This window comes from Delphinapterus leucas, chromosome 12 (genome assembly GCF_059928025.1).
Source record: "Delphinapterus leucas isolate spDelLeu-1000000601 "Yukka" chromosome 12, BTC_Dleu_Yukka2, whole genome shotgun sequence".
NCBI lineage: Eukaryota > Metazoa > Chordata > Mammalia > Artiodactyla > Monodontidae > Delphinapterus > Delphinapterus leucas.
Window position 1 is genome coordinate 54,991,052 of NC_143140.1, and position 26,340 is coordinate 55,017,391.

Here is a 26,340-nt window from a genome sequence, read left to right on the forward strand (position 1 = left end):
AGTCCAGCTATGGATAAGGGGCCAAACACAGCTTCTCTTCAACAAATTTGTAACCTAATGGTGGGTAGCAATGAACACAAAACAGTGAAACTGTTACAGAGAATGGAGGAGGGGGACATACTTTATGTAATAAACATAAAAACCTTATTAAGAGTGTAATGATGCATTCCAGGATCTATCCTCCCCACCTCCCAATCACTCCTCCCGCAACAGGAGACTTGGCATGTGCAGCCTCAATGGGGAGGCTCCCACAGCTCTGCCTTGGCTGCAGCCTCCTCTCACTCCCAGTATATACCGGGGCAAACCTCATTCATGGAGCTTTGTTCCTCAAGAGTTCATTCATCAAGTCATTACTACAGTGTCTGCCAGCCTGTGGGTTCTTCCAGGAAATTACACCAATTGCTTTTCTGCACCACGTAAAGTCCACTTTAAATATTATCCGACACAGTGGACAGAAAACAGAGAAGCACTAAGTCAGCACTTAAAGGAGCAGGTTTCTGAGCACCAGTGTCCTCATTTGTTATCTGGAGATGATAATATCTTACCTTCCTACCATACCAGTGTGCTACAAGGCTCAAAAACAGGTTATTTAAAAATTTTTTACAAATAGTAAAGAAAACATCATAGGTATATACATATATGCCATATATCTGTATGTATACCGTATATATATACACACACACAGCCTTTATTGTGATACCATATTTTGCCTCCCATAAAACTTTAACCATTACTGTTAAAGTTGCATGTAACACCTTCTATTCTGTACCATACTGACTTGATTACATAGTTATCTTTCCTACTGGACCATAAGGTCTTTGAGGATAATGTCCACATACTTTTTTTCTTTGAGTATTCCGCAGAGCCTAGCACAATAATTCACATAATAAATACTCTCTCTCTACATATATAATGAGTTATTATTATTAAAATCATTACTCTAGGAGTTATTCCTTCTGGAAATGTCTGTAAACTGCAGCAAATCTCTACGTTCTACATTCATACAGAAATTTTCATTTAAAACTATCGTGAAATTTTGACATCCTATAACTAATAAGAATAGGGAGCCCTTTAAACTAACTAAAGATCATATTACAACAAGCCTTACATGAGAATTTTTTTAAGAGATGGGGACAATAACGCAAATGTCTTCTCAAAGAGAATTCAAGACAGTGATAATATAATTACCCCAGGTGAAATTTAGGACTTGAACAAAGGCAAGAGGTCAGCATTTCCATACCTATGATAACTTCTGAAGCAGGTAGGGTCTGAGACTTGATTTAATTCTTAGTTCTAATACATTTTAATCCAATATATTTTAATTTATTTATTTTTAATTTTTGGTTGCACTGGGTCTCTGTTGCTGCACCCAGGCTTTTCTCTAGTTGAGGCGAGGGGGGGCTACTCTTTGCTGCGGTGCACTGACTTCTCATTGCGGTGGCCTGCCTTGTTGCGGAGTGCTGGCTGTAGAGTGCAGGCTCAGTAGTTGTGGCGCACGGACTTAGTTGTTCCGCGGCATGTGGGATCTTCCCGGACCAGGGCTCGAACCCATGTCCCCTGTATTGGCAGGCGGATTCTTAACTACTGCGCCACCAGGGAAGTCCTTAATCCAGTATATTTTAACTTAATCCAATTTAATTCTAGTACATTTTAACTCACTCCTTCATCTAGTTTTGTGTGTGACTTCAATTTAACTTCAAGTTTAAGATACTTAGGAGCCCTCTGTAGATGAGCTTTGGAGCACAGACGCGAGTTGCATCTGGTCTGCTCAGAATTTAAGGTGTGCACGCCCTACAGCAGGCACTTCCTCTGAGGAACAGCTACAGCACCCCACCCCACCCCACCCCACGGCCTGCTGGCATGGTTAAATGGCCCCTTGATAGATGGACAGTACGTGGATTAAACACACTTAGAGTACCAAATAAACTTAATTCTGGGAGGAAAAATTACACCTGCATTAGTTGGCTAGGGCTGCCATAACAAAACACCAGACTGGGTGGCTTAAACAACAATAATCTATTTTCTCACAGTTCTGGAGGTTAGACATAAAAGATCAGGTGTCAGCAAGGTTGGTTTCATCTGACTTACAAATGGCCGCCTTCTTGCTGTGTCCTCACCTGGTCTTTCTCCTGTGCATGAGTGCCCTTGGTGTCTCTTTTTATGTCCAAATTTCCTCCTCGTATACAGATGCCAGTTAGAATGGATTAGGGCCCAACCTAAAGGACTCACTTTAACTTAACCACCTCTTTAAAGGCCCTGTCACCAAATACAGTCACAGTCTGAGGGACTGGGGGCACAGTAGTGCTTCAACATATGAATTTGGGGGTGGAGGGCACAATTCGGCCCATAACGATAGCTAACTAGGTTCATTTATCTCTGTCCTAGGCATTAATTTAGGCTTTGTTCATTTAAGAGGCAAAGCATCCTTTTTCAGCCATCCTTCCCCTAATCAGTCTGTACAGAGAGAAGTGATTTGGGGATTACATTCTGTGTAGACCTCCAAGCATCATGTGGGTCCCCTTGGGTACCTAACACATGACAGCATTCATGGTGACCCATCTGTTGCAATATGGTTAACTGTTTGAGGGTCACCAAAAAGTTGTTCAGCAACAGATCTTATAGACTGCCTCTGAAACCAGAATAATGCTTTTACAATCTTTACCCCTATGGCATGCCAGTTAATTTAGAGATATGCGAGGGTACGTCTGAGAATCCCTTTGGCCTTTCCTAGAAAGCACTGTCAGCGGTGAGGAAACTATTGGAGAGCATACCCAAAGGCTTTTTAATACTTCTGAGGGGCAGTAACAAAGAGAGTTAAGATGGGAAAGGCAATATGAAAGCCCTGGAGCCAATTCTGTGGCTTCCAGTGAACTAATAGGGAGGGGTTTTTTTCCCCTTAAATACTGTTATATTAACAGTATTAAAGGTTAAACTGTTTAACTGTTTAAAGGTTAAACAAAAGATTTCAAAGAAAATAAGCCAAACAAGTAGTATCCAGTAAATCTTCTCATTCTTCATGCTGCATATCCACCAGAGGCGAATCTTATGATAAGACGCACCTTATTGTGACACACCTATGGTCAGATTCAAAATGCACTTGATTTTACCAAGCTTATAAGGTCATTTTTATAAAGCAAGTGGATTAGAATCTCCTCTTAAGTGTGCCTGCAGTAATCAGGAAACTCCATACACCATTCTCAAGGGAGTCATGTTTTATACTTCAAATGGTTATTTATCTTATATGTCCAGTGTGTCTTACAGCATACAGCAATTTATACTTTATCTGAGGCGGTGTTAGGCCCAGCACTAATAACAGCGAACAGAAAATACAGTTTATTACTCAACGCAATCTGCACCTGTCGCCACAGTATCACTCTTATAGTCTAATGCACACAAGCAACTGGGCTTGAGGCAACCTTTTCTAGTAGGTCATATATGACTGCTAATCCACTGACGATAAACTGGGATCCCCACTCTAAGTACTTTCCCTAAATGCGGGGAGGCCTGGTATTAGCTGTCCCATATTAATTTTCAAAAGACCATCAGATGAAGAAGTCATCAAAAGCAAACTACTTAGGTATGAACAATGCCCAAAGAATGATAACTGAAAAATTCTCTGCACCATACTAAGAGAAAACTTCCAGCATAGATGATACTTAAATAATTTTCTCTCTGAATTTAATTAGCCAAGTTTAATGGTTTCATTTCAAAATACTTAAGGAAAAAAGTGGTTTATGCAGCAGCAGCAAAAAAAATCCCTTTATACCCCTCTTACTTAGTAAATAGAAACAGTTCAACAACCTTAAAAACGTGTTACAGCTCTCCCTTTCCCTACAGAGGTAGTAAAGCAGCATAAATACAGACACTGAATGGAGAATAATCAAGCAAAGGTTTCTCTGAACTTGTGGTGTCTGCCACAAATTTTTACTTACTAACGGTTTAGGTCATGAATTTTTTGAAAATTGCATGTCTTGGTATGCTTTTGTGGTTTCTCCTCTGCTTTTCCCTTCTCTGTTATATCTGTTGCCCTTTGGTCTCCTGACACTTCCATTTTCTCCTTTTATGTTCCTGCTGTGCCCACCGCACGGGAGAAACCTGGGCGTAACTGATCCCACCTTTAATCATCTTTTTCTTATTCCAGACTTTCCGGTTGGAATGGGAGGAGCAAGACCCAGGTGCAGCCCAAATATCACCTATTCCACAAAGTGTGGGTGGAAAAGCGTCTCCTCGCCCTTCATTTTGTATCTATTTAACTAACGGCGCTGTCGTGCCCAAACGCATACTGGCCAAGAACTAGATTTCCAAAATGGCTTTGCTCCTTTCGAGCTGGCATCAGTCTATAAAATGCAATTTACTTCCACTGCAACCAACCCTTCCCTGTACCTCAAATACTACCCAATATACAGACAACTGAACCTAACCTAGTGTAGACAGCGGATTCACATCTGCTAAATTCAGTAGAGAGCCGGCACAGCCGTTGGACTTATGTAAAGAAAGCGTTAAAAGAAAAAAAAAAACACCAAAAAACCACACTAAGCAAACCCGAGGGGCGGGCTTCGCCGGAGATCGCGCTCTCCCGCCGCCGTGCGGACGACGAGCAACCCTCCCCGCCGTGGCCACGCCCCCTCCGCCTAGCTGTGGCCACGCCTCCTCCTCCGACCCCGCCCCACCGAGGCCACGCCCGACGTGAGGCGCGGGAGCCGCCGGGCCGGAGGCGGGGCTTGAGCTGCCCCTCCCACCGACGCCGCCGGCGGCCTCCGCGCGGGCCTCACAGCCCGTATTCCACTCACTTTGTTCTCCGCCTTTGTCCTAATCCACACCAGCAGGTGGAGCCGCAGTTAAAGTTTCCGAGTCCATTCCGAGAGCGGGAGCCCATCTTGCTCGCCGCGGAGGCCCTCGCTGGAGGAGGAGGGTCAGAGCTCGGGTGCAGCCAATCGTGGACAACGCTGCTAGTTATCAGAGCAGAATGGGCTGTAGTTTAGTGAAATAGGAAAGCTGCAAAACACTGTGGAGTGTTCCCGTGTAAATAAAAAGAGGAAAAAAAAGTTTCTCAAGTCTCCGCTGCACGACGTCGGGCCGGCGCCGGGGCGGGGGTCTAAGCTCTCCCGAGCGGCCACGCGCTGGACTTTATTGTGCCGCAACAAGCCCCCGTTCCCATTGTTTGTGTTTTTTTCAAAATATGGCAAAGGTTCAGGTGAACAATGTAGTGGTGCTGGATAACCCTTCTCCTTTCTACAACCCATTCCAGTTCGAGATCACCTTCGAGTGCATCGAGGACCTGTCTGAAGGTGAGTCGGGCGCCCGCCCGCCGCCGGGCTGTCAGTTGCGGGCTGCAGACGTTGAAAGTTTTCCGGGCCCGGCCTCGCGCGGGCGGCCGGTGCTTAGCGCCGGGCGGGCTGCGGGCTCGGCTCTGCGGAGGGAAACTTGAAGTTGATGGACGACGGCCGGCGAGGCGCGCGCGGTGTTCGGCCGCAGCCGGGGCGCCTGCCGCGGCTCAACTTGCGAGGAACTTGTTCGAGCGGAGGTAGCCATGTTGTCAGCTTTGTCTGGCGGGCGGACGGTTCGCGAGACCCGCACTCGCGCCCGTGGCGCCGGCCGAGGGTCGCGCCGGGCTGGCCCCCGGCCGCCAACGGCCTCCGCGGCCCCCACGGCCCCAGTGAGGAGGTGGGAAGGAGAGGCATGTATGTGTGGTCGCGCCGGCGAGTTCGCAGCGGAGCCATCTTACCGAGAGTAGAGAACTGGGCCACCGACCCCGGCGTCACGACGCCTCCTCTCCGCGGGTGACGAACGCGGCGCCCCGCCTGCCCACCTTCCTGCCCCCGAGCAAGAGGCAGATCCATTTTTAGGGCTTACGCTGGAGTTGCCGTACTCTCCTGGGTGGCCATGCCCGGCCGCCTCGGGGAGGAGAGCGAGGCTGTCCTTGCGCTGATTTCTGGCTCCCTGGACCAACCAGCAGGGGAGGCGGGCGCAGGCTCGGCCCCTCGGCGCCGCGAGTCGGTGCTCCCGGGGGCCGCCGGTGCTCGCGGGCCGGCGCTCCCCGGCCGGCGCCCGGGATGCTCGGGGCGCCTGGGGATGCTGGCGCTCAGGCTCGCCCAGACCAGCGTGGACTCCTCATGCTTAATGACCGAAATCTTCTCTCCTCTCAGGAAGAAAAATATTGCTAAGCTAGGAAGTTACATTTAACCCGAGAACAGAAATAAGTAATACTTAAATGATTTCCAGGACTTAATCACTGGCTTCTAAGTAGTCTGAAAGAAGACTTTCTTCAAGAACGTGTTGAAATCTAAATACAGTAACTCTACATCCAAATACCCTGAACATAAAACACTAAAGTGGGCTAGGAAATAAAAGGTAAAGTCCTGATGGCAATGCAAAATCTTTTACTATTTTTTTCTAAGTACGTTTTAAGGTCTTCAAAAAGATAAATATTTAATATATGCAGTAATAAATTTAAAAAGCTAAAATTTGCTAAGGTCTTTGCGATTTTATTAAAACAATCCAGTGCTCCATTTTCAAAATTTGAGGGGGAAAAAGTTTAACTTCATCAATGGTAATTTAACAATAGGGGACATACTTCTTTCAACTTACAAGTATGTTTAGCAAAATGCACTTCAAATTATATGCTAATCAAGGCATGTAAAGCACTTTCACTTTAAAAATTAGTTCTTAATCTCTGTATAATGTATTTTATGTAGGGTGTTAACTTGTTAACTTTTTAAATTACGAAAACAATATATGCTCATTGTAATAGACTTTTTAAAAGTTGTACATACATATATAAAGTTAACAGTCCTCTGTACTCAATACCTTTCCCCCATCTCACTCTAAGTAACCATAATTAACACTTTAGTCTGTGCTCTTCCATATAGTTTTACTACATATATAAAGCACAAATGCACATACATAAGTAGGGCACATTTTCAAAGACGATTCATTTATTAAACTAATTCCTAAATAGGCCATTGGTAATAACATTAAAGGGGATTTTTCTTATTACGGTACTTTGAAACTATTTGGTTACTTTACCGTAGTACTACCATAAGCACTTCAGCCACCAGGCCCATTTTCATGCCCGTTAAACTAATTTTCCCTTTTTATTACCAATTGCATATAAAAATGGGCAAATGCATGAAAAACTATTGAGTCCTTTCCAACTTATACTACAGTGTTTTAGGCATTAGAACTTCTTGAAATTACGGGTATTTCTAAGTGATACCTTCCATTTTAGGAGCCAGTTCTTAACAAGGAAGTTAGATGATTCAGGATGTTGTTACAGGGCTTTGACATTGGATGGTTGAAACCTGCCATTGATGTGTTCTGTTTGTTAACTAGGATCTGTTCAGAACCCAGCTGAATCACATAAAAGTTTTTACTAATGTCAGGAATATACCTACTTCTGCTTGTATACCGCTCTTCCCAGGGCATCTATACTGGGCGTTTATTTAGTATTGTTTAAGAGTTTAAGCTGAGTCATACCAAAGCTGCAAAGGAATCTTTCAAAAAGGTGCCATGCTTACATACTCCACCTAGAGGCTGTGTGGATTAAGGAAATTGAGTTTACTTAGCAAAGGTTTCTTATAGGTCCCATCTTTTATACTGCAGTTCTTTAAAAAAATTTGTTCTTGAAATTGAACTACAGAATATTCTGAAGAGAAATTTTCACTTTATAATTTTGTCTCAAGTCCCAAGCCAGAGGTTGGCCGCCATTTTCCATACTTTAAGTTGTCAATAGCCCCCAAATGTTTTCACTTTCCTTTAAAAGCTGCCCTGTAGCTTTGCTTCAGAAAAAGCCTTGAGGAGTACTTACTCTTAAGATAATATACTTGTTTCTACTGTAAGACCTATACAGGGGTAGGACAGCAATCCACAGATTTAAGCAGAGGCTTTCCTGTAAATCTGGGAGATAGGAGACCTTGGATGTGTTTGATCTGATGGTCACCAAGCCTGTACAAGTTTTGATTGACTTTATTTCTCTTTGTTATGCCTTGTGGATTGCTGACTCTCTGCTTCTTTACTGAATGGAGCCTTTTTTTTTTTTAAGTTGATCAATATCAATAATTACAGCTACTGTCAGTTGAATACTTATAATGTACCAGAACTGAATGGTGCTTCCTACTTTAAAACCTCAGGCTTGTACTAATTCACAAAGACTACATACTTCCCCCTAGATCACAGGTCTTCCCAAGTAGTGTAATTAGTTTGAAATTCCCTTGGTGACTTCCCTCACCCCCCCACCACAAATGGAGATAATTTGCAGGCTGGGATTACCATGATTAAATGAAACAGTTAACTTTTTAAACAAATGAGTAAACTCCTTCAAGTGATAATCTGTGCAAAGCATCTGACCATATATATCCCTTCTTGTTTCAAATATAGGAGACAAGGGAATGAAAGCTGGGTTCCAAAAAAAAAAAAAGGACAAAACAACTGATGCTGATTTATAAATAAGTACTGAGCATTTTAAACCCAGTAGCTACAGCAAGCATCCATAAGCATAAAAATTAAGGTACAGGTGTTCCCTTAGTTACAGCCTATACTCCTTAAGGCTAGATTATCTCTTCATGGCCTCTGCCCTCACCCATTCCTTCCCACCTCCCACAGTTAAGTTCCTTTATTTCACTATTCATTTGAGAGCTAAAAGGAATAATCTATCTTCCTTAGATTTTTGGAAAGAGCCCAGGCTTTGGGGTTGGGTCCAAGTTGGGTCCAGGCTTTGGAGTTTATGTCCAAGCAGAGACATAGCTTGGATTCTGATTCTTCGATTTACTAGCTGTATGAATTTGGGTATGTTACGTAGCCTCTCTGAGTCTTAACTTTCCTATTTGTATAATAGGTATAATTAAATCCATATGATACAAAGCTGTTGAGGTTTTAAACAACAGGTGTGAAGTGGCAAGGCCAATGCCCAGCACATAGTAGGTATTTTATGAAAGTAAGTTTTTAAGTCATAACCATGTTCCTATGCCAGACCACAAATGCCAATTTATACCAATTAAGCTAAGAGCACGATACAGAGTGGTACAGATACACATGAAATGAACAAAGCATTATGAAAACTTCTATGTGACAATTCCCAGTCTTATCTCTACTCAGCTAGTTTAGTAGCTTCCACACCCCTTTCTTCTTAAAACCGTTTCTCCAACTGACTTGGGTTACCTACCTCACTAGCCACTAGTTTTGTAACTTTATTGATCTTATCTCCCCAACCTCTTTAACTTTGGAGAGTGCCCAGGCTCACTCCCTAGGGATCCCACCTATTTTCAACTAAATTTTTACCAGACCTATTCATTATCTCCACTTATTCATTATCTCTAGAACTCCTGATTGTTTCCCTCCCCTGCCCCCTGTAAAAATAAGTGGCTCTTGCTGGCTCTATCTTCGGGATTTATCCAGAATATTACTCCTTCTCGCCCCCAGGGCTACATGTGGTCCAAGCCACCATAATTTCTTGCCTCAACTGAACTATTCTCCTGTTTTTTCCCTTGCCCTCTTACAGTCTACACTGAACACAGCAGCCAAAATGATCCTCCTAAAATGAAAGTCAGATCATGTCACTCCTCTACCCAAAACCCTCCAGTGGCTTCCCATGCCACTCAGTGTAAAAGCCTAAAATCTTTATGATGGCCTTCAAGATCTTGCATCATCTGGCCACACCTTTTGCTCCCAATCTCATGGTTGGCTGTTTTCCCCTTTGCTCATTCTGCTCCTGCACTGGCGACTTTGCTTTTTCTTGAGCATGTCAAGCATGTGCCTACTGCCTGGCCTTTGTACTTGCTGTTCCTTCTGACTAGATATTCATACTGCTTGTTCCCTCTCTTAATCTTCATCAACAAACAGATGATCTCATGAGATGTCAGATGTAGGACCCTGCACCTGGAAATGTGCTAGAAACTGGAGATAAAGTGGTCTAGGTCTGGGACAGAACCATGACATAATAAGAGAAATATAAACCTAAGGGATCTTTTAGTTCAATAACTTGCAGTTTGTAATACAGTATGAATAAGTATTACCTATACTATTTCTGTTATCTATTTAGGGAACAAAAATATCTACAAAGTTACACAAAAATGACAATACATGGTGGCATTAACTGGATTCTCCACAGGTGGCCCAGAAACACCCTCTGGGATTGCTGGTGTAGACTCTGTGGAGTGAATCCAAGAGGCAGGCCACACAGTGCCAAACACCCTAAGAGGACCAGGAGGTCTCAGAGAATTTGTAGAGTGGTCTTTCTCCCCCTACTAAAGAGGAGGCCTCTTCCAAAGAACAATCATTTGACTCATCTCTGGGTTCTTCTCACAGAGCACACTGTAAAGGGTGCTCAATAAAGTCTGAATTACACGGAACGTCTTAGGTTGCACTTTATTCTGTCTTGTTACTCGTGCCTGTTCCCACTGTAAATATTCTGATGTATCAAGTGGTATAAGGATCCTTGGTTTTCCTCTTCCCAGTGTAAAGAATATATGCCATGAAGGGGTGCCATGAGGGAAAAATCCCGCTGTGGACCCTTAACAGTTGATGAGTTGAAGCGCTAAGGGGCTTCTGATCCACAAGAGCAGTTTGCAAGTAATGATTTTTCCACTATGGAGCTCTTCGATGATTTGGATCTGTGCAACACAGCATGGGGGAGCCCTTCAAAAGTGTGTTTAGCAGGTTGTTAAAAGATGACGTACAGAAAAGGGGGGGAGGGATTCCTTAGCCAAATAAATTTGGGAAACACTGGATTAATGGTACTGGTGTTCCTTACTGAAGGATTTTTCAGACCCCTTGCTCTGCCAGTGTGCTTTATGAATCCTCAAGAGAAGGTTGTAGTATTTCCCAAGTTTTTGGCCATGTTGTTTTGTTTGTGAGGAGCCCTGCCCAGGGACCAGTATTTCACAAAACAGCATTTTGAGAAACTCTGCTATGAAATGTAAGAATTTCACACCCGAAAGTTATAAGGAGCACTTCAGTGCCTTTCTGGGTTTTCTGCTATGAAAAGCCAATGTTAGCAGCCAATAAATGGTGTAAGTGGACATTCAAAGGGTCTTTGATGTCATCTCATAATGTAATTAATGAATATGAAATAATGTTTTGGTTTTTAACCCTAGACCTGGAATGGAAAATTATCTATGTGGGCTCCGCGGAAAGTGAAGAATACGATCAAGTTCTAGACTCTGTTTTAGTGGGCCCTGTTCCTGCAGGAAGGCATATGTTTGTATTTCAGGTGAGATTATTCTTGGTAAATATGTATGCCAAATACATTTCTAAATGGTCCTTAACCCTTTCCTTTTGGGTTAAATCACTCTGGTTCTGCTGCATTCACTTTTTGTCTGCTTCTATCATGTTTTAAGAAGTCTCTGTGTCATGAAGGAATGCCACTTCCTGATTTTGTGTGCTGAGAGATGTTACTGTGATGTTTATACTTCAGGGTTTGCACAGCATGCAGTAAACCTTATACTCTGTCAGGGCCACGTGGTGGTTAATTTTGGGCTCTTCCTGTGAATAGTCCCTTAGTATGAGACCTTCAGGGTGGCTGTCCAGCAGCCCCAAACAGGGATTCAAAATGCTTACTACTAACTGGGGATAGTTAGTAATATGCATTTTCAGATTATAGTTTCAGCCACTAGGAATGATGATGATATAACAAAACAACTTTATTTCAGCATAACCAATAACTCAGCTAGGTTATCAGGTATGTTAGAAGATAGAGATCTACGAGATCTTGGGTCACTGGAACTAAATGAAGTCCAGTGGTCTACTAAAGCTTCTACTCTACACTTCTTATAGAGGATTACTGTTACAAATCCACAACTCTATTTATCATTTGTGAGGAGAAACTCTACTAACATAATTATGTTCTCAGATACCACTGACAGTATTTAGGTCTGTGCCAAGTCTTCAGACATTGTCTTCTGCATTCAAAAATATTACTGCTTTTAATCCATGTCAAATTGTTGTATAAAACTATTCAGTCACTTCTCAATTATCCATGTTTATTAGAGGGAGATATTTATAATAATCCAAAGAGTAACTAGCCATTGCTTTTTAAAAAACTATTAATTTTGTTACAAGTATTTCTACCCAACAGAGTCTCATTAGTTAAGTAGAACCCACTGAAAATCTAACTTTTCTCTCCCTGACCTCTCACTTCGCTCAGTTCACAGATGGGACCAATTTAAATAAATACTGTTGGTCAAATAATCCCATCAGATATGAGCTAAGAATCTCTCAAACATATGGTATCTCTAGAGCTGCTACTGCTCCCTCCCCTCTCCTAAATATAGAATTCAGAATTTTGTTCTCCTAGCCCTAGTGCTTTTTATTAAATAAAAAGCAACAAATACTATATTTTAAATAAACAGTTAAGAAAAGCTTAAATATATTGACTAAAGGCTCAAATATATTAAAAGTGCTGTGAAGCTGAGTTGTGTGACTGTGTGGGGATGCACTGCAGTTGTAGACCTGGTTCAGATCCCACTCTGCTGCTTATTAGCCACGTGTGACTTCAGACAGGCTCCCAGCCTCCCCTAGTCACTCCAGTCATCCCTAAAACGTGGATACTAGCCTACCTCATAAGAACGTTATGAGGATTAAATGAGGAATAAAGCAGTTTAGTATAATCATTGACAGACAGTGCCTATTTCTATAATTGGAACTAAGCTTTTATTCTCTTAGCTTCTTGAAATTGTTACACAAAGAAGCAGTATTTGCTCTGACCCACAAGCCTGGAGAACCTCTACTTCACAGATGATAATTTATGATGCAAGAAACTTGATTTGAGAGGCAGTAATATACCTTTCTATGCTGCTAAAACAAAACAAAAAAAACAGAACTTGCAAATAAATGCCATGTTTTTGAAACAAACTTTTAAAAATCTTTTCTATGTGTTTATGTTGGTTAAGAATACTCCTTAGCTTTTGGCTTGAAGTATCATAGGAAAAAAATTACTCAAAACTATTTCCCTCTAGTGATTTTTACCTTGGTATTCTGTGCACATGTTGCCAAAAGTACAAAGCACGTACAGTGTGATTTAGATCATATGTTCAGCCTATGCATTTTTCAGAATTCACCATTATCAGCAGAAAGGAACTAAAACAGTTTTTATTTTATGTTTTAAACAAACTACCGTAGCATTCTCCTGGTCTGCCAGGATTTTGCCTCAGAATAAGGCTAGCAGGAAGGTGCCCAGACGTCTGCCTAGTATTGCCTGTTGGAGTCAAAGATCTCTGCTGATCACTTCTCCATCCTAAATGATCTGAGAGGCCTGCAGGCTTCTCTCCTTGAATTTGCTCAAGCTGAATCCTTTAGCAAACAACTTTTAAAACACAAACATGCCTAGAACCAATTTGCTGAGGGGATGGGAAGCAATAGAGGGGAAAGTTCCCATATTACTGAACTACCTCTATTTCCCATCTCCACCCAAAGGCAAACGGCATATTCTGAGGACAGGCCCTCTGTCCCCATTCTGGTATCTCTCCAAGAGAGATCATAAACCACATCAGGGCAGGAACTGAGTTACGAATGAATTTCAAAATACTAAGTATATACTGTGTGCCTAGAGCTATGCTGGACTCGAGATAACAAAGATGAGCTGGATGGGATGCCTGCCCGAGATAAAGCTTAGAATCGCAGAGAAGACTGAAGGGGAAACATATTTAGATCATTGGACATACATTAATAGAGAATTTGTGGGCTTCCCTGGTGGCACAGTGGTTGAGTCCGCCTGCCGATGCAGGGGACACGGGTTCGTGCCCCGGTCCGGGAAGATCCCACATGCCGCGGAGCGGCTGGGCCTGTGAGCCATGGCTGCTGAGCCTGCGCTTCCAGAGCCTGTGCTCCGCAACGGGAGAGGCCCCAACAGTGAGAGGCCCGCGTACCGCAAAAAACAAAAGAAAAAAAAGAGAGAGAGAGAATTTGTGTTGAATGATATGAGTGCATAAAGAGTGCTATTAATTACACCTTTGAGTTAGAAAGGGTTTCACTAAAAAGGATACATTTGATGCAAGCTTCAAAGATGAATTTTTCAGAATGTTAGGGAAGGAGTATATGCAAGGCACAGAGGCGTGAAAGCTTATTATTACATTTTAAAGAACCTACATTTCTAGACCAAGAGATGTGGAGTTAAAGGGGTTGTGATGTTGGTTGGAGACCAGTTATGAAGGGCCTTATAAATGAAGTTAAAAACTGAGATCTTTATCTCAGAAATGAGGGTAATCATCTGAGGTTTTAAAACCTGGTAAAGGGATGGGAATGGATCTGTGCTTAGATAGCGAATGCTGGCCTCAGTGCAAATAGGCTACTGCTGGGGCAGACCAGTAGGGAAGTTTTACCAATATTACAGATAAGAGAGAAAGACTTGAATTCTACTGTCAGAGATGGGAAACATTGAAACGGCCTAGATGGAGGAGGTAGGGAAGCTGAGGGTGACAGATTTTTAGTATGGGTAACTAGGTGAGTGCTTTATGCCTTTTTGTGTCACCTACGTGTGGTAGGTATACTGTAATCATGAGTCTTCTATGATAATGGCCTGATTGAGAACACTAGTCAGAAGTGTTCCCAAGCTAAGACATTGGCTGAAGCGTTCACCAAGGCCCAGGGATGGTCCTTAGTGTCGTAGCAAGAGTAAGCCAATCTGCTGGAACTTCATGCACTTACCACTCAGAATAGCTGCTTCAGGTCATGCTCAGTGCCTCACCATCACTGCCTGTCCCCAGTCTGTGATTCCTTCCAACCAGTGTCCTTACTGTCTTCCACACGGCTGTGGACAGGGCTCTAGCCTTCACTCATGTTCTCAGCCACCTCTAGCTCACTTGCCCCACCTTCTGCGTTCCTCAAGGTTCAGCTTACAGCACTTTGATTCAAAACAAGATCATTGATTACATCTGCCTCAAACAATCTTTACCTTCATTGAATTTCCATATGTGGGACTATTTGTATTTTTTGAAAATCTGCTATATAACTATTTCCATTCCATTTTCAGTTTTATATTAATTTACTATTAGAATATCTGTGAAGGGTGGATGAGTGGATATGAGAATATGTGTCCTGGGAAACTGGATAACAAACATTTGCTGCCAAAAGGCTATATGGAGATAACTGAATATTTACTAATTTAGGTCTGAAAATTATGACTGGGAAAACTGAATATTTACTAATTTAGGTCTGAAAATTATGACTGGGAAAGGTTGGAATTAATAAGACTATTGATTTGCTTACTATATTTTATAAAAGGTTCTATTATTGAATATTGCATAATCCCTCATGAACAACCACACACTGTAGCCAGAATTATTTTTCTCTAGACGTAGTGATGCTTTCAGGTGCCCAGGGTACTTAGGTACACTGTGGAGAAACACATGAATTATATTTTCTAGCTATAAGTCAGTTTCAAAAAAGTGAGCATTTGCCTTCCCAGTATGATTTCCACATTTTGGTTGCTGCACCCTTAACCAAAGGTGCTCAGTGTAACCAAAACTCCAGTTTTGCTTATGGTTAACAACCTTTTGTGATGTGTGTTTCTTTTCTTTTTAAATTATTCTAGGCTGATGCACCTAATCCGGGACTCATTCCAGATGCAGATGCAGTAGGTGTAACAGTTGTGCTAATTACATGCACCTATCGAGGTCAAGAATTTATTAGAGTTGGTTATTATGTAAATAATGAATATACTGAGACAGAATTAAGGGAAAATCCGCCAGTAAAACCAGACTTTTCTAAGGTAATGCTCTGATTATTCCTTTTTCATTAATTTTACTATACAACTTTTTTAAGCAATTGCCATTTCATGGTACACTATGAAAATGGCTTTGAGACAAAATAAATTTGAGGTCCTTGTGCCAACTGAGCAAACTAATCTTTGTTCCATTACCATGGATGACCTCAAACCCTACCTCCAGATTAGTCATTAGTAATTACTGTTGGTTCGGCACCTTGAGAGTCTCTGATGATTTAGAAAATTGAAAGTGCCTCCTATAAGAAACAGGTCTCTATTAATGGCTCCCTGTATGGCATTCCCCATACGTCATGATTCTATCCATTTCAGTCTTTAGACATTCAAATTCATGTTTGTTTTACTGATTATTCAATAATATTTTTGTCTGTAACTCTTCCCAAAATTGTGGGGGGAAGTTTTGTGTTTGTTTTTCATAGGAACGTTATCTCAAAACTCCTGTACGCCTTGCTTTATGTGCTGTTCTCAGAGGTTAAACTAAAGGTCTTAAATATTATCTGGTGGTGAAAACAGCTTAGCTTCTGAGTGAGAAGCTGAAAATCTGTGATTCGGTATTCTCAAAAATACTAAGTACTTTATGATTTTCCATTGGGAGCTGTAATAGTTTAGTAACTGGTGATTTTTGTGAGATTGAACATAACACTCTATCTGCCAGACCATGCAAGAAGAATTACATGGGAGTAAAATGGAATGTTCTCCTTTCTGATAATAAGGCTGGAAGGTTTATTATTCTGATGTGGAACGTTCCATTTCTAATTTATTAGTTACCTGTATGGTTCCTTGTATAGCAAAAAGAGAAGAAACTAGAATATTGTTTCTAAGAATGAGCCATAATAATTAAAAGATAGGAAACTATTAATAATGAGAGGTCATATGTGGGAATATTTTTCATTTTCCTTGAAAATATTAGTGAAGAAACACCACATTAATCTAGAAAGCATGTTAATTTGTTAAATAAAGCATCCTCTGAAGCATTCAAGAGATTCTCTCCCCTTTAGGAAACAAGTACAGAGTTAGAATATTTTGTTGGATAGTAAAAGAGCTGGATAATTCCCTCAGGTTCTCCACATCTTGCTTCCATTAGACTAAAATAATTTCTTTGCTTCGGCCCTATTTCTTGTTTATGTTATGTTTAATGTGCTTTACTTGACTTACACTTTTGTATATGAATTAGCCCTTAAGGAGTACTAATATAAAGAACCATTCTATTAAGGTCTATTTGTGTATGGTAATCTAACTTTCTTAGTGTTTACCATTTATATATTTCCTTCTTCCTCTAGCTTCAAAGGAACATTTTGGCATCCAATCCCAGAGTCACAAGATTCCACATTAATTGGGAAGATAACACAGAAAAACTGGAAGATGCAGAGAGCAGTAATCCAAATCTACAATCACTTCTTTCAACAGATGCATTACCTTCAGCATCAAAGGGATGGTCCACATCAGAAAACTCACTAAATGTCATGTTAGAATCCCACATGGACTGCATGTGACCACCTGCCATCCCTATAGTACAAATTAAGCTATAAAAACACACAGAACTATTTCCCTGAAATTCCGTAAGTCCATAGTCAAGATACAATGTGAAGAATTTGTTTAAAAAACATCCTGTAGAAAGTTTATAAGAAAACCAGTATTTGAGCAAATTGTGGAATATAAATACAACTATTTTTAAGTAATTTTTTTCTCTAATGTGTTATTTTATTTGTTCTGAAACTAATCTGATTAAAACATATATATTATTTTCTTTTCCTCTATATGTAATTAAAGCACTTATAAAGAAAAGTGAATCATTAGACCAGGTTGTAAAGATGTCTTAGCCTCTTGGACAGTAATCTTTGGACCACTATTTTACTAATCTTCGAAAGAACAAAGTTAACTTCAACTAAAATGTGTCTTCCTGTGATAACGCATAATTTGGTTTGATTTAAGGGGCAAGTTTTCATTCTTTTTACAGCATGCCCTTAAAGAAGGGATTTGAAGTCAACTGTATGCTACCAAGAACTCTAGGATCTGATTTTCCAGGCCACCTTGAAGCCTCTTATGGCTACTGTTCAGTTCATATAATGTTAGCCAGCATTCAGTTTGGTTTCTAAGACAACAAATGTGGTTAATTGTTTATAAGGTCCTCTGGCTATGGTTTTTGTTTTTATAACAGTTCAGGACATCAGAACACTCCTTGAATCATACATCATTATTACCCAGTGAATTCAGCAGGTCAAGAGCAGATACAAACTCCCTAAGTTTAAGAGCAGGAGAGTATAATGACTTCGTTCCATTCGTTAGATTTATAATACTATGAACTTAACTCTTTAAAACTGTTTTGCTAGGTCATCTGTTGTTGGCAGCATTTATATAAAAGCAGTGGATTTGGAAAGATATATTTAGCTTTATCATAATAGATAAGTTACTATTTTGGAACTATATATATTTTCACATGTAGTACTCTTCTCCATATCCCCTGACACTCATGCACAATAAGATTAGGCATATTTGTGGTGGACATATTTTAGATAGCTTTTCCAGGTAAGTTTTTTAAAAGCAGTCTTGGAAAGGAATGCATTAACTAAATGGGCCAAAAGGTTCTTTTTCATTGATGAGAGCTAGGTCCTTCCTCAAAAAGTTTCTTATGCTCCAGTAAATTAAATGTAGAATATTCTCATTACTCTTGCTGCTAAGCAAGGCATTAGCCATATAATGCAGAGTTATGCAGTGCCTTCATATCTCAAACTTTTATACTGCACTTTTTAAAGCTTATTTTGAGGAAGGGAAAGGGGCATTTGTCTGCATATGGATTCTCAGTTGTATATATTTCCTGTCATTCTAAAAAGTGACTTTGTGAAGCAAAATTTTGCTAAATGTTAAACTTTGAAATTTAATATACCAGATAATTAAAATACTGTCCACTAACTAGGTCATAGACTTTAAAAGTAAAATACATCCGGCTGTTAAAACAATATGAAGAAAATTTCATTTTTGTCTAATTGCAATTAAAAGAAAATGTTAAAATATTAAAATGAAAATAAAAGTAATACTTTCCAACCAAGAGCTCAGTGATTAATATAACAAGAACACAATATGTGCTTGTTAGGAATAAAGCATATATAAGCCAAATTTCCAAATCAATTCACTGCTGAGTTTTTATTCTGATTAATTATGATTGGTTTGTACTGACATCAAAGGGTTAGGTTTTTATATCAATTTGTAAACCAACAGCCAATTTTCACAAAAGTTTGAGACTTAAAAACTATTATCTCTTATTTAAAATTTTTATGGTGCTATAAGAATTTTAAAAATTAAAATATTTAGTATTCAGACATTAGGAACTAAGAAACTGTAATGCACAGGTTGTTTTTTATTTTTCCTGTTTAGCTAGATGCTGCCTGAATTATAGCTAGAAAGTTTAGAACTGTTTTTTCCCTTTCTGATCACAGTAAATAGCTGTGTCCTGAGAAGATAAACATGAACAAATTAGTTATTGCCACAAAAGAGATAGGCGCGTAGGCTGGAGGGAATGAGGATATCATTTGAGCTGAGAAAACAAGCAGAAGTCTGAGAAACGTGCATGCATTCGTTCATTTATAACCTTATACAACCGTAGGCTTCCATGTGGTCTTACCCTCAGGTTTGGGGTTTCTAGTTTTACCAAGAAAGCCTGTGGCAGCAGTTTTCAAAACTTTTTATGTAATCCATGGTAAAAAAAAAATTTAAGTATGACCTGATAACACAAATATGTATTTATATTAACAATTTTCATGAAAATGTGCCCTTAATAGTGCACCTTTACTGTGTGCACTAGTATATTCTAGTATCTTTTATTTTGAAAGTGCTGGTTTTGACCCACTGAAATAACTTTATGACCCTCTAATGGGTTGTGATACAGTTTAAAGAAAGGCTAGTCTGGCCCTTTGGGTAGACGAGAAGTAGCAATAACTTTTCTACAGTTCTAAAATTTATATTCCCTCTACCTGTCATTTCTTTCATATTCGGATTATGAATTCGGCAATAAGAAAAAGAAGGAAAAGGGCTAATACAATGAATTCATCAGCCATTCACTTTAAAACTGTCCAAATACTCTGAAGTTACTAATAGTCCACAAATTGGACTCATTTCTTGACACTCCATATAATTAACTTAGGAAACATTCCACATTGTTACTCGGGAAACACCTTTATTTGTTTGTTGTTAATATCATTTAATACAGAACTCTAGAACACTGGGTCATAACAATTTTAAAATGCACATGAAGTGTTCTTCATATATGCTTGCCTCTAGTATCCTAAAGCTTGTCTACGCCTCTGAATCCATAAATCCCTTCTTATCAGTGCTTAATGTACTGTTTAGTTATATTTCAAAACCTAAGAGTCCCTTAAAATGGGGCTCTTGTTACATAGGACCATTAATGGAGCATTTGCTGTTTTATGATAAGTTTTCAACTATAAGCTCATAGGAAATCTGAGCACAAGCCACGGACAGTAGGCATCCCTAACAAGTAACAAATAACATTTTTAAAATGTGTGAAACCAAAGGCCTATTATAGGGGAATAGGAGAAATATTTCCCCAATCAAAACAGTGTAAAAATTCAAAATGGCGTCAAAACATGTTTTTTAAAATAATTTTTTCCTGAAGTCACTTTATAATCAAATCTTGACATATCAGCAAAGGCTTTAAATATACTTGTTGAAGAATCATTACAATGTATGAATGAAGCTACACGTTGCAATGATGAAAGTACGCTTTCCACATACTAAGACAAATTTTCTACCTAAGAATTTTCAGTAGGAATTACTGTTGCCCGTGAGATCCATGAGCATGAAAATGTCTTAAGCTTTACGCCAGCTATGTACTTTTATGAAGTGAGATTTTTCCCCCTATTAATTTCAGCACTGTTCGCTGGGTCTTCACAGAATAACAGATGCTGCATAAACATGTTTGAAAGTAATCAGAGAATGAGAAAATTGAATAGGATCATTCAAAACTAAGATACAAAAAGATATATGGAATAAGCTTTTGGAAAATAACTTTAAGTGAAGGTGGAGGTTTTAGAATATTTTCTTGGAGCTACAAAAGTAATGCTACATATTTACTTTGGTTTTTGGCAGTAACTCAAAAATCTTGAAATGTATCCTGTTATAGGTACTTTTTCACAAGAAAGCAACCATTGTGTTAGCTTCTGCAGTAACATTAAATTAATTGAAATTGTCACATAAAATACCTGCACTAGTAGATCCAATTCCTGTGGTGAGCACAGACCTTGGTGTAATTTTTGCTGCATATTTGAGGAATTGAGATTTCCCTGTGCCAGGATCCCCAACCAATAAAAGATGAGATTCACCTAGAAAAACGTAAATAATGTAGTTTTAAATTTCTATGAAAAGACTTGTAAGTGTAATTAATCAAAAAGAAAATGGTCCACTTGGGATGCCCACACAATTTATATTTTATATGGTGCTTTTGCTTAAGGTCATTCAAGGAGGGATTTAACCAGAATATCTTAGAAAAGTTGACTTTCAAGGTAAATAACAATCTTTTAATTGATTTCTGAATACCATTTAAAATCTAAATTTTTTAACAGATTTTTGTGCTATTTCCAGATGTTTAAGACTTTAACATTTAAAAAATTTTTGGCTTATAAAGTTTCTGATTTTATTTAATCTATTTTAAGTATCAAAATACTGTGATTAAATCTTTCCATCCCACCATATAAGTATTTTATTCTATTTTTATTTAAGTATTTTTAAGTGTCTGGGACTTCATAAGTGCTTTATAAATACCAAGTCACTTATGATTCTAACAGTTAAGCGAAAACCTTTTCATTCTATGAAAATTTTAGTAGTTTAATGAAATATCTATCTTAAAGTACTCTTATTTTTCAAACATAACGTAGATGAACATATGAGCATCCTGCAGCATGTTATCTCACTGATCAAGCAAATTTATTCAGTAATATTCAAGTATTTTCTGAATACATTAATAGGGAAATACTATATAAGCTCAACATTTAGCAGAAGGCCTTGCAAACAGTAGGTAATCAAAACATACAATACACATAAACCTTATTATACTTACTATTCTATACTGTACAGTATGGTTTTTGAGTCCCTACTAACAGTCTGATTTACAATAATGTCCTTTTAGTCTTTCGGTTAAGCCTTTGGTTATGACCCTCATATTGCCTATATGAGGGCCATAATAAACCTAGTTTATGCCAGATTCAGGTCAGTTAAGTGTGTTAACCACAAAAGAGCTTTCTGCCATTTGGATGTAATTACACACTTAGAGTAATTTTTGCTGGAATGCATGACCTATGGCAGCACCTCTTGGCAGATGGCACGTTTGCTACCCACCAGCAGAAGGGGAACCAGCAGGCAGATGACTGAGAGCAGCAGTCTGAGACAAACACACTGACAGTCACAGATGGAGAGACACTGACTTGGAGACATTAAAAAGCACTATTTCTTATCTTTTCCTCTTGGAGAGAGACTGGGGATCCAATGAAAAACACAGACAGTAAAAGAAATGTAAAGATTTTATTTTGTGGCACCCTGATAGGCTGGAACAAAAATATATACTCATTGAAAGTCTTTGGAAAGACTGGTATTCTACACAGTAGTTCCTGATGCTGGACTGAGTATTACATAGTGAACAACTGTCAGTTTTAAAAGATTACATTTGGAAAATAAAGCTCAACAAGCAATTTTTATTCAGGAAAGAAAAATTCTAGCTTCTCTTCTTACGCTGTGTGTTAATATTTCTCAAAAATTTTAAATGGGTACTAACCTCTGACCCGTGTTCCTGTAGCATCGGTCCTTTGAATCCCACCAGCCAGCACCAGGGCCACAGCAAGCTTTACTAGGTACATTCCAAAAACTTGAGGGCACAAGCTAGCCAATATTTCATTCCTTCCTGGGAAAGGCAGAAAGATGAGTTACCAATAATTTTCAAGAAATCCTAGCTGAAATTTCCCTTTCTATCCTATCTTCTTAGAAACACTCTGTGCTCTAAAATGATCAAGGGTACCATTTCCAAATGACTAAAAGGAGTGAATAACTTTGTTTTGGTCCTAAAAGTCCTCTTCTTATAATGCCATGAGATGAAAATTCTTTTTATTCCTGGGTGCTACCTGTTTGTTTCTATAAATTTAGCGTACTTTACAAGGGACAGAAAGAAATCTCTTTTCTCCCTCATTGGACCAACATTATCCCTTAAAAATAATACCAGCTGCACTTCTTGTGCAATAATTTCAGTAAAATTACTCCACTGCCTAAATAAAAGGAAGGTGTTCCATCTCAGAAACAATGAGACAGATTGTAGAAGCCTGTAATCTTTAAATACAAAAGGTACCTGGAGCTCATGGAGCTTCTCCAGAGGTATAAGAGAGGTAAAATCAACCCATCCTGCAAGTCAATTCAGCATTTGCTCTGAGCAGTTTGGTAAATTGTCTTATCTAGACTAAGCATCAATGTATCAGGATATTTAGAAGATCATTATAAACAACAACTCTAGCAATCCAAGCTGGAGGTCTCAGGATTCTTCTGATAACATGCTTTAAAATAAGCGACTACCACGGTTTTAGGTTCTGTTTTCAGAAATATCAAATACCAAATCTGAGATCTGCCTATGCCATCAATGAATAAAGTAGATATTTCATTCTGTCATTGGCCAATCAACCAATGAGGCCCATAGAATTTACGAGACTCTAACAAGCCCCTACGGAGTCTGTCTTATACAGAATTCACTACTGTGATGGTACTCTGTATGTCTGCATTCAAGTTACCAGAAATTAATGTCCACATGCTGGTAAGTAATCTGCACATTTGAGGGCTTTCATATTTAACTCTGAGCTTGTACTCATGTTTCAATGATAGCCTTTTGAGGAGGAAAATAATCATAGAAGTACTACTTTAGCTGATGATTCCAGTTCCAGAAGCTTTTCTGTCAAGATAAAGGAAAGGGCCTTCCTCCATAATTCGTGTCCCTATGCACAAAGGCTACTTTTCCTAACAATCAAAATTGACTCAGTAGCAATTAAGCTATGGTGATGTGACCTGGGATGGCAGAAATGGTTAAGAAAGAAAACATTTTAGTAAAAAGGGAACCAAAAAGAAGAATTAGTAAATCCTGGAAGGAAGTTCATTAACTGCTGGAGGGAATCCCTCCTTTCCGGAGGTAGAAACTCTAGAGAAAAAAGATGAAAGGTCTGAGATCTACAGAGTTAAGACCCGACAGCAGGTATGTAAATTCTGACCAGAATCTGGAGATTACACATACAAAGAAAGAAAGAATAGCCTCAACAAGCAGGGAACAAGTAGGCAAACTGGCCTGGAAGACACTCAAGCCGGAGCTGTTAGAGCCAGCTTTTTCAGTAAAGGTGGATTCAGTGACTAATGTGCTGACAGGAAGCACATCCCACAGGCTCTGGTGGCAGAGCCCAGTGCTACTGTTCACTAGCTGTCTGACCTTGGGCAGGTTTCTTACTCTCTCCACCTCCATTTCCTTATCTGTGAAATGGAGATAATGATGGTATCTCGTAGGGTTGTTAAGGAGCTAATAGGTGCACAGCACACAGAATAGTATCTGGCACATAGTAGGAGCTACTTACTTGTTAACTATTATATTACCTGTACTACTTGTGCTTATTTCTCATCTCAAGGTTTCCTCACACTGTGGTCAACACAAAAGATACACTCTGAAGTCAGGTCTGAGGTACCAGAGAAGAGCAAAGGGGAAGGTCCATTCCCTAAATTTGTTATCTAAAGTTGAAAAACTTGATTCCTTGGGTCATGGCAATAGAAGCTCCCATGACTATATCATGGAAGAGAATGCATTAGGGTGAATACTACCCCATTCCTTCCCTCCCTCCCTCTCAAATTTCTGGTTCTAGACCATGTTAATAGTGTGCCCATGTAATCCACTCTTGTGGCATGGCCTTCAGTTACCCCAAGGAAGAGAACTTCTAGGATTTAAGATAAATGAGTCACCCTGGAGTGGGTTGAGATGGCCCAGAAGACCCCAACCCCTATATTTGGGTTTCTATCCAGCCTCTATGCATCAGGGCCATGGGATCCCTGAGATCAGTGTAGATCAGAAGAAAATCTTTAGCTCCTCGTCAATACTCACAGCACCAGAGCTTAATGAAGCAGGCCAACCTCCCAGAGCTGAGCAGTGAAGTCATCTCTGGCTTTAGACCAGCAAAATGAAGACACGCTTTTGGATGCAGCTCCCCACCTCCACCCTCCTCCCCACACCCCCCAACACACACACATACACTTTGAAATGGTAAAATATAGTGGGCTGATAATTGGTACTTAGGAAATGAAGAAAGCAGAATCTGTTCATACTAAAAAGAAAATAGTTGCCTCGTTTTCTCCCTGTCTTCTCACAGAATATTTCTTCTTTTCATCCAGTAAATGAGATGTATAGCTATAGCCTTCTAATTAAAACAAAACAGACTAATCACCAGCACAGAGAACTTCTGACGGCCTAGCTGGAACACTGTATGATGCCCTTCCTTCACTGTTACTAGGTGGAGTGTAGCTGTGGCACTGTAATTAATAAGGAATGATTATGATCCAAGGAAGAGTTACAGATTTTTTGTGAGGATTTGAGCCTAAGAAACAATTTTAAGTAAAAAAACTTATTTAAAAATACATATGATTCTTAAAAGGTTTGCTTAATAAAACCACAACATAGAGACCTTTGCTTCTTTTTGTGTGGATCAAATAAAAGAATGATCCGTAACTACCATACTCGTGTTACACACATAAGCAAAAAAAAAAAAATCATCCCACAAAATAAAAGCAAACTGCCTATACTTAGGCAAGTGAAAGCCTTTTCTTAAATTAATTAATTAATTAATTAATTAATTAATTTTTATTTCATTGAGCCACGCAGCATGTGGGATCTTAGTTCCCCGACCAGGGGTCGAACCCACGTCCCCTGCATTGGAAGCATGGAGTCTTAACCGCTGGACCACCAGGAAAGTCCCTGAAAGTCTTTTTTTGTGAAATAATATCTGTCCAGTTCAGCATGTGATTTAAGAATAAAGTAATCACTGTGTATTAGATTTGAGGTGAGGTTTATCAGAAATAGTCTTTTACTGGCTTCCGTTTATTTTTCTCAGAAGATGCCTCCAAGGAAGAATGAAAATAGACATTTGAAGATTTAATTGGTGTTTTATACATTTGGGATTTTTAAATAAAAAATACTCTACAAACCCAATGGCTATGTTTTAATCTGTGTAATGACATCTTAGTGTCAGTCAAAATTTTTTGCTGTGATGACAAAGCTTATTTTTTGCATCTTTCCTACTTCATATTTTTAAATCTTCAGCTAAAACCGTGTGAAGCTGTCTTAACTGTATCAGATACATCAGAAAAGAAATGGTTTTAATAGGATGAAGTTTCATAATAGGATGAGTTTTGCCTATTTAAGGCAGAACTATGTATTTAATTGGTAAAGAAGGTAGAAAGCTCTGAAACTATTTTGGCAATATAAGAGATGTTAAAATAATAGTTGAAACGGAAAATCTCTTGGAATTTCCAGTAAGATCTCTAAATAGAAAAGATTATACCAGAAAAGGGCTGCAAAGGGAGACTACAGCTAGAGGTACTGACTAATGCTACTC

General features: G+C 39.4%; 2 protein-coding genes across 3 annotated transcripts in view; one reads left to right on the plus strand and one right to left on the minus strand.

Annotated features, from left to right (window-relative positions):
• The window catches only part of MCM9 (minichromosome maintenance 9 homologous recombination repair factor), a 79,279-nt gene that overhangs the window by 35,800 nt on the left and 17,139 nt on the right, over nt 1-26,340 (minus strand). For both annotated transcript variants that reach the window (XM_022555254.3, XM_022555249.3), the window contains exons 6-7: nt 22,494-22,619; nt 20,929-21,048 (exon numbers count right to left, since the gene is read on the minus strand). In XM_022555254.3, coding sequence (XP_022410962.2) covers nt 20,929-21,048; nt 22,494-22,619 — 246 coding nt within the window. The remainder of the gene's footprint in view (nt 1-20,928; nt 21,049-22,493; nt 22,620-26,340) is intronic.
• ASF1A (anti-silencing function 1A histone chaperone) lies at nt 4,895-26,204 on the plus strand. The gene is made up of 4 exons (XM_022555267.3): nt 4,895-5,288; nt 11,091-11,206; nt 15,524-15,700; nt 16,993-26,204. Exons 1-4 carry the CDS (start codon nt 5,180-5,182, stop codon nt 17,203-17,205), a joined length of 615 nt encoding a protein of 204 aa, XP_022410975.1. The 5' UTR covers nt 4,895-5,179; the 3' UTR covers nt 17,206-26,204.

Coding starts and splice junctions, on each gene's coding strand:
- ASF1A (XM_022555267.3), top strand. CDS start 5,180: ATGGCAAAGGTTCAGGTGAACAATGTAGTGGTGCTGGATAACCCTTCT. Junction 5,289..11,090: donor CATCGAGGACCTGTCTGAAG/GTGAGTCGGGCG, acceptor TTTTAACCCTAG/ACCTGGAATGGAAAATTATC. Junction 15,701..16,992: donor TAAAACCAGACTTTTCTAAG/GTAATGCTCTGA, acceptor TTCTTCCTCTAG/CTTCAAAGGAACATTTTGGC.